Consider the following 14,829-nt stretch of genomic DNA (forward strand, 5'->3'; position numbering starts at 1 on the left):
TTTTGTCGTGAGAGCAAGAAAATGTCACATAACCTAATGATACAGGCACTTCCAATTCTAATCATAGTCTTTGATAGTACACAGCAAATACATCCTATGTTATAGTGGTTAATACTGTAAATTGCTGTTTTTTCCTGAGTTTTTATTTAATTCAATTACTTTTGTTATCTTAATAATCAATTGCATAGAAACTAATGATTAGGCAATTGCAAATCAATTAAAATAATTATATAATATAATTAGTTCTGTTTTGTGGGGTTTAAAAAAAAAATTAGATCATCCATGACCAGTTATCATGTTTCTATCTGCAATACATAATCATCCAGAGCAGGCAACATTTTATACTGAATAATGAATGATACTGCTTTTGTATTGATGAACACTAGGAATATGTCCCAAGCTTGACCATCTTAAGGTTTCACCAGAGCGGATCTGAGTGCTTCTAGCCTGGAATTTGTATTGGCACTTGAGTGTTTTCTTTTAAAACTCCACCTTTTTATAAGTTGAGAGACAGTGTAAGGAAGGATATATGATCAGCAAATATTATAAGCATGCTATTAACCAAGTGAGGTTCATTCTTGGTATAGTCATACCAAATCTTTTCTAGATAACAACATAACTACTTATGTTCAGTTTCAGGAGTCAAATTATTTGGAGTGAACAAAATTCATACATTTCCACAAGCCAACTAATGAAAGTTTCTAAACCACTGAATTTCCCATTATCCAGAAAATTTGATGCTCCAAAAGAGTTTAAATGGACTATTCACAGATAACTTTATTTTATTAATGAGATTAAATTTTATGGGTTTATGTAGCAAAAAAAAAAAAAAAGGATTTTATTTTATACATAGTTTTCTTAAATAACTTTATACAATTAATCTATCTATAGGTTTATACGTTATTTCTGTGAATAAGTATATAATTTAAATATTATTTCTCCATAGTATATTGGTAAAATTCTGTTACCTGACAATTGTAAAGAGGCCTAAATTTTGAGTCAGAGAGTCCTAGCTCTGCTACTTTATCAGGTGTTTGATTTTGGGCAAGTAAGGTTTTCAGGTTCCTTGGTTGTAACATCAGGACTCTAGTTTTGTTCAATGTATTCCAAGTGTATATTTACATAGTTCCAGATTTCAATAACTTTTGTGTCTTTGTAACAACAACTTGATATCAGAAAGTAGAGTTTTCTGTGTTCTTTTGCATAAAAAATATTTTTATTACTCTGAAAGGCTGAAGATGAAGAAGGCTACCGAAAACTGATAGATCAGAAGAAAGATCGGCGCTTAGCTTATCTTTTACAGCAGACTGATGAGTATGTAGCTAACCTTACTAATCTGGTATGGGAACACAAACAAGCACAAGCAGCCAAAGAAAAGAAAAAGAGAAGACGGAAGAAGAAGGTGAGTTATAAAATGAGACATTAATGAACTATATAGCATTTATTAACATTAATTTGTTTGAGACAATTCATAAACATAAAACACAACTAAGTGCCATGTTTATTTTTAAGGTCTATACTAGTTCATTAGAAAAAAATAAATTAATAACTTGACCGTGTTGCTTGGACATTAGACAAAGTATTGACCTAGCTTGGGGAGGAATGGAAAAGAACTGATGAATACTACAAAAATTTAGCATTCTTTTCTAGTGTATAAAATAAATGATCGGGTAGAAGTCACACAGCACTTTGTTCTACCCTTTCAGAATATACTTACCATGTGTATTTTATAATAAGATTATTTATATCCGTGTCTTGTTCCTCTATGAAGTTGTGACCTCTAGAAAGGCAGTGATTCCATGTTACATAAATGTTGTATTCCCTTCAGCCCCTAGCAAAGTGCTCTTAAAATGACGGGTCAATGGAATGGGAAATATAGGATGTAGTCTATATAAAGGAAGTTGAAAAGAAACCAAAAAGATAGTTTTATGCCAATTTAGGGATGAAATATTTAGAGTCAAGAAACACAATTGCAAAAAGGCAAACTAGGGACAATTCTTTTGGATCATTTTTTTTTTTGATAATTTAATTCATTTAAATTTGTTTAAATTTATTTTGTTTATTGTTTTAAAGCTTTTTATTTTCAAAATATATGCACAGACAAATTTTTAACATTGACTTTTGAATAGCCTTGTGTTTCAGATTTTCCTCTCCTTCCCTCCACCCCCTCTCTTAGATGGGAAGCAATCCAATATATGTTATATATGTTAAGATAGATGTTAAATCCAAAATATGTAAACATATATATATATATATATGCAATTGTTGCACAAGAAAAATCAAATCAAAAAGAAAAGAAAATGAGTAAGAAAATAAAATGCAAATAAGCAACATCAGAAAGAGTAAGAATGTTATATTGTGTGGATCATATTTTGGAATCAGATTTTACCTGGCACAACCCAAAATAAATATTACCTTTTATAACAGATAAAAATTCACTAGCTTTTCCCTTGCTATGACAACTATGTTATATAGGATATTATTATCCTAGATGGCTGTGATGCTAAGGTGATTTTGCAACAACAACAAAATAAAAAAATCTTAAATAAATTTTGTAAAAGTATATTTTTATTACTCTGACATCTAAAGATGATTGAACAAAAAAGGAATTGTTTTGCCTTTTCATTGTTGAATATTTCCATGGGAATTATTTGAGCAGTACCTCCTAGTCATTCATTATGTCTAAGGTGACCTCCTCAATTTTCCTACTAAATCTGTCTCTTCTCCTGATATTTATATTTCTCTCTTCCTTTTCTGTTGATGTCAATATCATCTTTCCAGTACGCCAAGTTTGTAAGGTTGGCATTATGTTTGATTCTTCCTTTCCTCTATCTTCAGCCAGTTGCCAAGTCATATTCATTCTCTCTTGAAACTATCTCATCTTTTCCACTTTCATTGCAACCATTAGTTTCAAGTCTTCATTATCATTTGCATGTATTATTGTGATGACTTTCTGACTGGTCTTTCTGGCTCTAATTTTTGCCTTCCATTGTCCATCTTCTATGTCACTGTCTTAGTAAAACTTCTTCACATTCATTTACAATTATGTCATTTTCCTTTGTGGAAATCTTCAGTAGTTCCTCTTTTATTTCTAAATAAAATATAAAGTCGTGATCCTGGCATAGTTTGGCTCATACATCCTCCCTCCTGTTTTCTTGATGTCTCCCCAAATTCTGCTATTTATTTACTCTCTGCCTTTGTTCATGCAATCTTCTATACTCCAAATGTATTTTACCCCTTCCATCTCTATCTATTGAAGTCTCTTCCTTTAGGGCTATCATCTTTTTTTTTTAATCATACTGTATTAGAAATGCTGGTTTTGTCCCATACGTGTGTGTGTGTGTGTGGGTGAAATCCCTCTCTTTAATATCCTTTATAGTCCCACACAGGGACCTTCCAGGAAGACTTCCCTGAATTTTTCCTTTTTTGAGAGTATCACTCCCTTCTCACATTTTTTAATGGCATTTTAAATGAACTTTTATTTGAACTTGTCAGATTTTACTATGTATCAGTTATTTGGTTATATATCATTTCTCCCTTATTAAGCATAAATACCTTGAGATCACTGTTTGTCTGATAAGTATCTTCTTACTCCCAGTGCGTACATCTCACACATAGTGTGAACTTAAATGAACGTTTTTTTTCAATTATTGAATTGAATTTTATGGTCAAACACTGAGTCCTGGAAGGAGCCAATATACATGTCATGAGAGATTAAATATTTGTAGCATTTAATTATTTGCATGCATATATATATATATAAAACTTTTTATTGACAGAACCATGTCAGGGTAATTTTTTACAACATTATCCCTTGCACTCACTTCTGTTCTGATTTTTCCCCTCCCTCCCTCCACCCCCTCCCCCACATGTCAGGCAGTCCTATACATGTTAAATAGGTTACAGTATATCCTAGACACACTATATGTGTGCAGAACCTAACAGTTCTCTTGTTGCACAATAACAGTTGTCTTGCTGTACAAGAAAAATCGGATTTAGAAAGAAGGTAAAAATAACCTGGGAAGAAAAATGAAAATGCAGACAAACATTCGACAATTGGATTCTGAAGATAAAAATAACCCAGGAAGAAAAACAAAAATGCAAGCAGTTTACGTTCATTTCCCAGTGTTCTTTCTTTGGGTGTAGCTGCTTCTGTCCATCCTTGACAAATTGAAACTGAGTTAGATCTCTTTGTCGAAGAAATCCACTTCCATTATTTGACCTTTTCTATCAAAACACTGAACATAGTTATTATTGGAAAATAACTTAACTCATCTCAAGATCCTTGACTTGTTACATTCTTCTGAGTGAAAGGACAATATGATCCTTCTATTTCAATTGTGATTTTAAGTAGGAGATGCCGTACTTTATAATAACTATGGCAAGAGAATATTTTATTTTCCTTTTAATATGCTGTATCAGAACTTAAAGAAGTCTAGACCTTAAATTCTGGCTTGCTTGAAATCTATATTCAAGTTTAATGGAGAGATATATGACATGAAGATAAAAGCTTATCAGCTTCTTTAGGTGAACGCTACAAAATGCAGTCTGTTTCCCTTTACCTTTTTTGTCTATTAAAATTAATGAGTTTTCAAAAATAAAAATTATAAGTTTTAAAATTAGTTGTTAAATTTTTTAAAGTTAGCAGAAACCTTAAAGATCTTAGCATATGTTATTGTGCTTCTATATGTCTAAAATAAATTACCATAGGCTGATTGTTTCTTGTACATAGATAATACTTACCTTTCAGTGTTAAGTGTCCTGACACTAAGGCATGGGATAGGCAAAATGTGGTTTCATGAAAGTATTGTGATCACATTTGGAAATTCACATAAGTGTAGGATCTGTGAAATGAAGCTGTTGCATCATTTTCCTTTTTTTAAATTATAGCTTTTTATTGACAAAACATATGCATGGGTAATCTTTCAACACTGATCCTTGTAAAAACTTCAAACTTTTCCTCTCCTTCCCTTCACCACCTCCCCTAGATGTCAGGTAGTCCCATACATGTTAAATATGTTAAAGTATATGTTAAATACAATATACATATACATATCTATATAGTTGTCTTGCTGCACAAGAAAAATCGGATTTAGAAAGAAGGTAAAAATAACCTGGGAAGAAAAATAAAAATGCAGGCAAACAATAACACAGAGTGTAAATGCTATGTTGTGGTCCACACTCATTTCCCAGTGTTCTTTTGCTGAGTGTAGTTGGTTCTGTTCATTACTGATCAATTGGAACTGATTTGGATCTTCTCATTTTTGAAGATAGCCACTTCCATCAGAATTGATCCTCATATAGTATTGTTGTCAAAGTGTATAATCTCCTGGTTCTGCTGATTTCACTTAGCCTCAGTTTATGTGGGTCTCTTCAAACCTCTCGATATTAATCCTGCTAGTCATTTCTTACAGAAAAATAATATTCCATAACACTCATATACCACAATTTATTCAGCTATTGTTCAATTAATGGACATCCATTAAATTTCCACTTTTTAGCCACTCTGAAAAAGGGCTGCTAGAAACATTTTTGCACATTTGCCCTTCTTTAATATCTCTTTGGGATATAAGCCCAGTAGTAACACTTCTGGATCAAAGAGTATGCACAGTTTGATAACTTTTTGAGTATAGTTCCAAATCACTCTGGTTGGATCCATTCACAACTCCACCAACAATGCATCAGTGTCCCAGTTTTCCCACATCCTCTCCAACATTCATCATTATCTTTTCTTGTCATCTTAGCCAATCTGACAGGTGTGTAGTGGTATCTCAGAATTGTCTTAATTTGCATTTCTCTGATCAATAATGATTTGGAATATCTTTTCATATGACAAGAAATAGTCTCAATTTCATCATCTGAAAATTGTCTGTTCATATCCTTTTACCATTTATTAATTGGAGAATGGCTTGATTTCTTATAAATTTGGGTCAGTTCTCTATATGTTTTAGAAATGAGGCCTTTATCAGAACCTTGAACTGTAAAAATGTTTTCCCAGTTTATTGCTTCCCTTCTAATCTTGTCTGCATTAGTTTTGTTTGTACAAAAGCTTTTTAACTTGATAAAATCAAAATTTTCTATTTTGTGATCAATAATGATCTCTAGTTCTTCCTTGGTTAAAACTTCTTTCCTCTTCCACAGATCTGAGAGGTAAACTATCCTATGTTCTTTTAATTTATTTGTAATCTCATTCTTTATTTCTAAATCACGAACATATTTTGATCTTATCTTGGTGTATGGTGTGAAGTGTGGATCAATGCCTAGTTTCTGCCATACTAATTTCCAATTTTCCCAGGAGTTTTTGTCAAATAGTGAATTCTTATCCCAAAAGTTGGGGTCTTTGGGTTTGTCAAACACTAGATTTCTATAGTTATTGAACATTTTGTTGTGTGAAACTAATTTATTCCACTGATCTCGTCTATTTTTTAGCCAATACAAAATGGTTTTGGTGACTGCTGCTTTATAATACAGTTTTAGATCAGGTAGGTCACCATAGCTTGATTTTTTTTTTTAGTAGTTCCCTTGAAATTCTTGACATTTTTTATTGTTCCAGATGAATTTTGTTATTTTTTTCTAAGTCATTAAAATGTTTTTTGGAAGTCTGATTGGTACAGCACTAAATAAATAAATTAGTTTACAGTAGTATTGTCATCTTTATTATATTCCCTTAACCTATCCAAGAGCACTTAACATTTTTCCAATTGCTTAGACCTCGCTTTATTTGTGTAGAAAGTGTTTTGTAGTTTTGGTCATATAGTTCCCGAATTTCTCTTCACAGATAGAGTCCCAAATATTTTATACTATTGACAGTTATTTTAAATTTCTCTTTTTATCTTTTGCTGTTAGATTTTGTTAGTAATGTATAAAAATGCTAGTGATTTATGGGTATTTATTTTGTATCCTGCAATTTTGCTAAAGTTATAGATTGTTTCTAATAGCTTTTTAGTAGAATCTCTGGGATTCTCTAAGTATACCATCATATCATCTGCAAAGAGCGATAATTTGGTTTCTTCATTACCTACTCTACTTCCTTTAATCTCTTTTTCATCTCTTTTTTGATGAAGTTAACATTTCTAATACAATATTGAATAGTAATGGTGATAGTGGACAATCTTGTTTTACTCCTGATCTTACTGGGAATGATTACAACTTATATCCCCATTACATATGGTGCTTACTGACAGTTTTAAATAGATGCTACTGACTATTTTAAGGAAAAGTCCATTTACTCCTATACTCTCTAGTGTTTTTAATAGGAATGGGACTCATTCCTATTGATATAGGACTCAAGGGAAGCATACAAAGGTAAAAATAACTCTTGAGAACTGTATTTCTGTTACAGGCATAAATGCAGAGTACATATATAATTTGGTTTACTATTATAATATAAAAAGGATCTAGAGATGGTTTTTCTGCTTCTATTGATATGATCATATGGTTTTTGTTAATTTGGTTATTGGTATAGTCAATTATGTTAATAGTTTTCCTAGTATTGAATCAGCTCTGCTTTATTGGTATAAATCCTACTTGGGCTTGGTGTATTAACCTAGGGGCAATTTTCTGTAATCCTTTTGCTAATGTTTTATTTAAGATTTTTGCATCAATGTTCATTAGGGAAATTGATCTATAATTTTCTTTTTCTGTTTTTGTCCTACCTGGTTTAGGTATCTGTACCATATATGTGTCATAAAAGGAATTTGGTAGAACTCCTTCATTCCCTATTTTTAAAAAATAGTTTATACAGCATTGGAATTAATTATTCTGTAATTGTTTGCTAGAATTCACATGTAAATCTGTCTGGTCCCGGGAATTTTTTCTTAGGGAGTTGATTAATGATTATTTAACCAATTTAAGAACTCAATCTGAGCAACTTATTTTTTTGAAGGTATTCATCCATTTCATTTAAGTTATCAAATTTATTGGCATAAAGTTGGTTAAAGTAACTCCTAATTATTGCTCTAATTTATTCTTTGGTAGTGGAAGTTCTCCCATTTCATTTTTAAGACTAACAATTTGACTTTCCTCTTTCCTTTTTCTTATCAAATTTAGCAAGGATTTATCTATTTTTGTTGTGTTTTTATTTTCGTAAAACCAACTTTTAATTTTATTTATTAATTCAATAGTTTTTTTATTTTCAATTTTATTAATCTCTCCTTTTGTTTTTAGAATTTCAAGTTTAGAGTTTGATTGTGGGGTTTTAATTTGGTCTTTTTCTAGCTTTTTTAGGTGCAACCCTAATTCATTGATTTTCTCTTTCTCTATTTTATGCACGTGGACCTCTAGAAATATAAAATTTCCCCTTATTACCACTTTGGCTGCATCCCACACATTTTGGTCTATCATCTCATTATTGTCATTCTCTTGAGTGAAATTATTAATTGTGTCTATGATTTGCTATTTCATCCATTTATTCTTTAGGATGAGATTATTTAATGTCCAATTATTTTTTAGTATCTTTTTATCTGGCTTTTTATTGAATGTAATTTTTATTGCATTGTGATCTGAAAGGGATACATTTACTATTTCTGCCTTTCTGCATTTGAATTTGAGGTCTTTATGTCCTAATATGTGGTCAATTTTTGTATAGGTTCCATGAACTGCTGAGAAGAAAGTGTCCTCCTTTCTGTCTCCATTTACTTTTCTTCAAAGATCTATCACACCTAACTTTTCTAGTGTTCTATTTACCTCTTTAATTTCTTTCTTATTTATTTTGTGGTTTTATTTATCTCATCCTGAGAGTGCAAGATTGACATCTCTGACTATTATAATTTTGCTGTCTATTTTTTCTTGCAGCTTTTTAAACTTCTCCTTTATAAATTTAGAAGCTGTACCACTTGGTGCATATATGTTTAGTATTGCTATTGCTTCATTATCTATGCTACCCTTTAGCAAGATATAGTGCCCTTCCTTATAAAACTCTTTTAATTAGATCAATTTTTGCTTCTGCTTGATCTGAGATCAGGATGGCTATCCTTGCTTTTTTGACCCGAATAATAATAGATTCTGCTCCAGCCTTTTATCTTTACTCTGTATGTATCGCCCTGCTTCAAATGTGTTTCCTGTAAACAACATATTGTAGCATTCTGGCTTTTAATCCAGTCTGCTATCTACCTCTGCTTTTTACCCCATTCACATTTATTGGTAAAATTCCTAATTCTGTATTTCCTGCCATCTTGTTAACCCCAGATTATGTTTTTCTCTTTCTTTTCCCCCTTCTCCTCCTTCCCAGTATTAAACTTAGGAGCAGCACTTAGCTCACGCAGCTCTCCCTCTTTAGGATCTCTCCCTCTCCCTTAGAGTCCCCCTTTTCTTAAATCTTTTCCCTTTCAATTTCTGTATTCCTTTCAATTTATCCTATCCCCTTTTCACTTTTCCCCTCCCACTTTTCAGTGAGGTGGGAGAAGTTTCTCTGTATACCAAATAGATGTAATATTTTCTCTTTGAGCCAGGTATGATGAGAGTAAGATTCACACTATATTCAATACCCCTCCTTTCTTTCCCTCAGATATAATAGGTTTCCTTTGCCTCTTCATGAGATATATAGTACCTCCACTTTTCCCTTTTTCTGGTATAATTTCCTTTCCATCTCTAGATCCTTTTTATATTATACTAGTAAACCAAATTATATATGTACTCTGCATTTATGCCTGTAACAGAAATACAGTTCTCAAGAGTTATTTTTACCTTTGTATGCTTCCCTTGAGTCCTATATTTGGAGGTCAAACTTGTTTAGCTCTAGTTTTTTTCATCTGAAATAAATGGAATTCACCTATTTCACTGAATGTCCAGCTTCTTCCCCAGAAGAAAATGCTCATTTTGTCTGGGTAAGTTATTTTTGTTTGCATACCAAGTTCCTTAGCCTTTCAGAATATCAGATTCCAGGTCCTTTGATCCTTTAATGGGGAAGCTGCTAGATACTAAGTGATCCTTATTATGGCTCCTCAGTATTTGAATAGTTTTTTTTTTTTTTTCCTGGCTACTTGTAATTTTTTTCCCCCCTTGATCTGTTAGTTCTGGAATTTAGCCAAAATATTTCTTGAAGTTTTAATTTTGGGATCTCTTTCTGTATGTGATCAATGAATTCTTTCAAATGCTAGTTTACCTTCTGATTCTATGGCATCTGGGCAGTTCTCTTTGATGATTTCCTGAAAAATAATGTCTAGGCTCTTTTTTCATCATGTATTTCAGGGAATCCAATAATTCTTAGATTGTCTCTCCTAGATCTATTTCCAGGTTGGCTGTTTTCCCCATTTGGTATTTTACTTTTTTTTTTTTCTATTTTTTCTTTTCTTTTCTTTTCTTTTCTTTTTTTTTTTTTTTGGTTTTGCTTGACTGATTTTTATTGCCTTATTGAGTTGTTCATTTCCATTTGTTTAATTCTGAATTGTAGTGTGTTACTTTCTTCATTTACTTTTTTTTAACTTCTTTTTATATTTATCCAATTGAATTTTTGAATGAGTTGTTCTATGGAATTTCTATCCATTTCACAAATTTTGTTTTTTAAGAAGTTATTTTCTTTTTCTGTTTCACAAATTCTTTTTTTTTCTGGGAGTTGTTTTCTTTTTCTAGTTTATCAAATCCATCTTTTAATGAATTATATGCTTTTCCCATTGCACTATGTCCATTTTGTGTTGCCTTTTCCAAACTCTCTTATAAGGCTTGCATTTCCTTTACCCATTTTTTCTTCCAGCTCTCTTTTAAGATCCTTTTTAAGTTCTTCTAGAAGGTGTTGTGTAATGGGGACTAGATTATTTCACCTTTTGGAGCTTCATCTGGAGACAATCTACCTTTAGTCTCCTTAGGGATTGAAATCTGTTCTCTTTTCCCATAAAAACTATCAATTGCAAAAATTCTCTCTGCTGCCATGTGGAGTCATCAGCAATGACCCAGGGGTCTCTGCTGTCTGCCCTGGTGTTTATGGTCGGAGTCTGCACCACCATGCCACCCTGAGACTCTGTGCTATCTGTGCTAGCATTTGTGGTCACTGCCTGGGCCTTACTGTTGCTGTCTCTGTCCTGCTTCCAATTGAAACAGACCTTCTCTGTTCTGCTTCCTCCTGAAACCTCTCTACTCCAGGAGGTTGCACCACCACACTGAGACTGCTCTGGCCTTGGGCTCTGCTCTGTCTGCATTGGCATTTGTGGTCAGCTGTTTGTGATTTGCTGCCTCTCTCTTGTTTCTGATTGAAACAGATCTTTTCTGATTGGTTTCCTCCTGTAAATTCTCTGCCCCTGGACTCTGAGCTGTCTGTGCTGGTGTTTGTACTGTTTGCCCTGTCTGCCTCCCTCCTGTTTCTAAATGAAACAGACTTTTTTTTTTTTTTTTTTTTTTTTTTTTTTTTTTTTTTGCAGATCTTTGAAATTATCTTCTGCTGATATTTTGTTGCACTCCCAATATTTGTGGGTCCTGCCTGTTTAGAGCTAATTTAGAGTCTGGATTTTGTAATTATTATGAGAGTTGTAAAGAAGATCTGAGAGAAACATGGATAGTCTCTGCCATTTTGGCTCCATTCCCTTCCCCCACCCCCCATCATTTTCTTAAGAATCTCCATTATTGAAAGGTAACTGGAGCCAAATTACAAACTTTCTGATAGAATATGAGCTTCCTAAAGGAAGGGAGTTTTATTACTCTCTTTATATCTGTGGTGCCTAGTACAATATTTGGTACTTTATAGGCTCTTAATAAATAATTGTGATATAATTCCTTTCAAATTTAAAAATGAAGCCTACTTACTTTGTTGATATTATAGAAATCTTTATGTACTTGTTCTCAATATGCTAATACCTTCCTCTCTGAAATTACCTTTAATCTTCTTTTATGTACCTAGTTATTTACATATTTCCTCCATTAAAATATAGACTTATCAAGGAAGAAACCATTTTTGCATTTCTTTATATCTCCAGTAATTAATATAATGCCTTACATTACTGGCTATCAGTGAAAGCAGCATGTAAAGCACCCTCAAATCAACTTTTTAAAGACAAATTCATTTGTGGGAAGTATCCCTTATGTAGAAACCTGGGATCTCAGAACCCAGGGCCCCATACCTTAAGACACCATTCTGAGGAGAGAGAACAAGACTTCAAGGATACTAGTCCTGCAAACAGAGACTGCAGGATTGCCCTAGAAAACAGAGTAAGAAAAACTTACCTGGGGTATTTAAAAGAAGAAATCACTTCATTTACTAGTTCCTTTTAAAAAATAGTTTTTCTTACTAAATAGATTGCTAAGTTCATATTTTCTATTTGCTAATAGAATATTCTAAGTGACCTACTAAAAGGGCAGGAACTCTGTATGATTGATTTAATCCTATAACAAGGTGTTAACTCATTGGAATTGCTAAGACAATAATTCCACTGAATTAACACCTTGTTGTAGGATAGACAATGGTTATCTAATTTAGCATGTGAGTTCTCTAGTTCAATAGGATTGATTTAATCCTAAAACAAGGGTTAATTCAGTAGAATTAAGATAATGATTCTCTAGTACTTCTTATAGTTCTACATGTTGACATATATTCCACAAGATTGACACCTAAGATGATGTACTTATAATAGAGTACATAAGAGCTAAGGGATCTGAGAGGGAAGAAAGACTTCAAGTAGAGACCCTGGTGGTGGCTTTCTTGACTCCTGCATTGAAAGCAAGCCTATTCTGGAGGGCCTCCAAAAAGCTAGCCTGGCCCCAGGTGAAGGAGACTGACTGTGAAGGAGACAATAAAGACTTTGGACTGTGTCCCTGATTGTTCTCATGGTGATCATTCTGCTGAAACTAAGATCACCAGAATATTACACCTAATGAAAGAATTTGTTTACCTAATGAAGTCTGTTTTTACCTAGAAGAAGTTTTGCAAAAACAAAAATCAAATTATCATGTGATAGTACACAGGAGAAGTATGATATGCTTTTCAATCAGTACTTATTACATGACTATTATAGGCCAGGCATTGTTCAAGGTCCCATAGATATAAGCACAAAGGAAAAATAATCCTTATTTGAAAAGATCCAGCATTTGCTCAATGTGGGGGTGTCTCTCTGCCTCAGTCACTTTCTCAAATACACATACACACTCCTTTCCTTATGAGCCCTGAAATTATCTCATAAGCCTTTTTTCTTTCAGTCACCTGTACTCATACTAGAAGATTTCAATCTCTATAATAATTTTTCTTCAATCTGCTCACTTCCCATTACTTATTCTTCTACTCAACCTCAGCTACACACAGGTGATCTTATCATCATTCACAAAAGTTCTATTTTCATATTTATAAATTGTAAAGTTCTTTTATCTTTTATGTCTTATATAAAAGACATTATATAAATATATTTTTTCTTATTTAATCTTTATCTTATGATGACCTTTGTTCCCTCCATTCTTTAATTCTAATTAGCTTCTCTGCCCCAAGTCTCTCTTGACCCTCATCTTCCACTCAGATGATTTTTCTAAAGAATGGGTCTGAACATGGTCACATACTGTTCTATGAGCTCGAGGGACTTCCTGTTAACTTTAAGATCTAATGTAAAGTGCCTTAAGTTAATATAAAATATGCAGAATATAAATATAAAGTGAATAAATACAATGAGATATAAAATAGACTCAAGGTAATTTGAGGAGGGCATTAACATTTGAGGAGGATCAGGAAAGGTTTCAAGTAGAAGATGGTATCTGAGCTGTTTAAAGGGAGAAAGGGACTTAATAATGTGTAGGTCAGAAGGGAATATATTCTAGACTTATGGGATGGCCAGTGTGAAAGCAATGAGAGGGAGTATGTGAGGAATAGAGAGAAGGATGGTTTGGATGGATTGCAGTGTGTGAAAGGGGTAAGTCACATGTCATATGAAAATACAAATAGGTTAGAACCAGGTTATAAAGGACTTTAAAAGCTAAACAAAGATACTAGAACACCTTTTAAACTGATTAAGTTGAGAAGTCACAAGGATGGATTAAGCTTAAGAAATGTTCCTTTGGCAGCTATGTTTAGGACTGACTGACAGAAGTAGGGAAAAACTTGAGACAGAATGACCAGTAAAAAGACTGTTAAAATAATCACTCTGAGAGGTTTACGAAGTGGGTAGAATGCAAGACATAAGGTAGAGGGGAATTAACCAGATTTGACAGTTGATTGGATGTGTGAGTGGGGAAAAGTGAGAAATCCAAGGTAGTTATTGAGGTTATAAACTTGGGAGACTGAAAAGATAGTGTTACCTTATGCAGAAATAGGATGGTTTGAAGAGAGTAGGATCTGGGAGTAAAAATAATGAGTTTAGTGTTTTGCATGTTGAGTTTAATATATATCACACACACAATATAAAATGTCTAGGAGATCATTGGTGATGTGGGACCGAGAACTCAGGGTCTAGGTATGTATCTGGAAGTTATCTGCATAGAGCTGATAGTTGAACCCTCCAGTGCAATATAAACTCCTTAATGGCAAAGACTGGGTTGTTTTTGCCTTTTTGTTTGATACATAGTAGGCATTCAATAGATACTGGTGGGACTAAAAACTTAGTATAAATGATTTGGAAAATATCTGCTATTTTTCTTATTTGTGGTCCTAACAGCCCCTATTAATGTGAATCTCTGAAAGCTGACTCTACCAATTTCCCCTTGGTAAGAACAATGTTGCATACTATTGTACACAAGGAAAAAATAATCCAGACTGTTCTTTTTAGCATTTTCCTATAGTATTAAATATTAAATTGCACCTGTCTGGGTTTTTTCCCTCCATAGATGAGAACACTTAGAAATTTAGAAAGATTATTTCAGATAGTTAGCTAATAGCACTCTCTCATATTAGTGATATGTAGGCATCCCATGTTTAAAATCTCGGGC

The 14,829-nt window shown here is 33.0% G+C and overlaps 1 protein-coding gene across 7 annotated transcripts in view; it reads left to right on the plus strand.

Moving 5' to 3' along the window:
- SMARCA2 (SWI/SNF related, matrix associated, actin dependent regulator of chromatin, subfamily a, member 2) overlaps nt 1-14,829 on the plus strand; it is a 241,370-nt gene that overhangs the window by 72,683 nt on the left and 153,858 nt on the right. For all 7 annotated transcript variants that reach the window (XM_051962447.1, XM_051962452.1, XM_051962456.1 and 4 more), the window contains one exon: nt 1,232-1,402. In XM_051962447.1, coding sequence (XP_051818407.1) covers nt 1,232-1,402 — 171 coding nt within the window. The remainder of the gene's footprint in view (nt 1-1,231; nt 1,403-14,829) is intronic.

Source organism: Antechinus flavipes, chromosome 1 (assembly GCF_016432865.1).
Source record: "Antechinus flavipes isolate AdamAnt ecotype Samford, QLD, Australia chromosome 1, AdamAnt_v2, whole genome shotgun sequence".
NCBI lineage: Eukaryota > Metazoa > Chordata > Mammalia > Dasyuromorphia > Dasyuridae > Antechinus > Antechinus flavipes.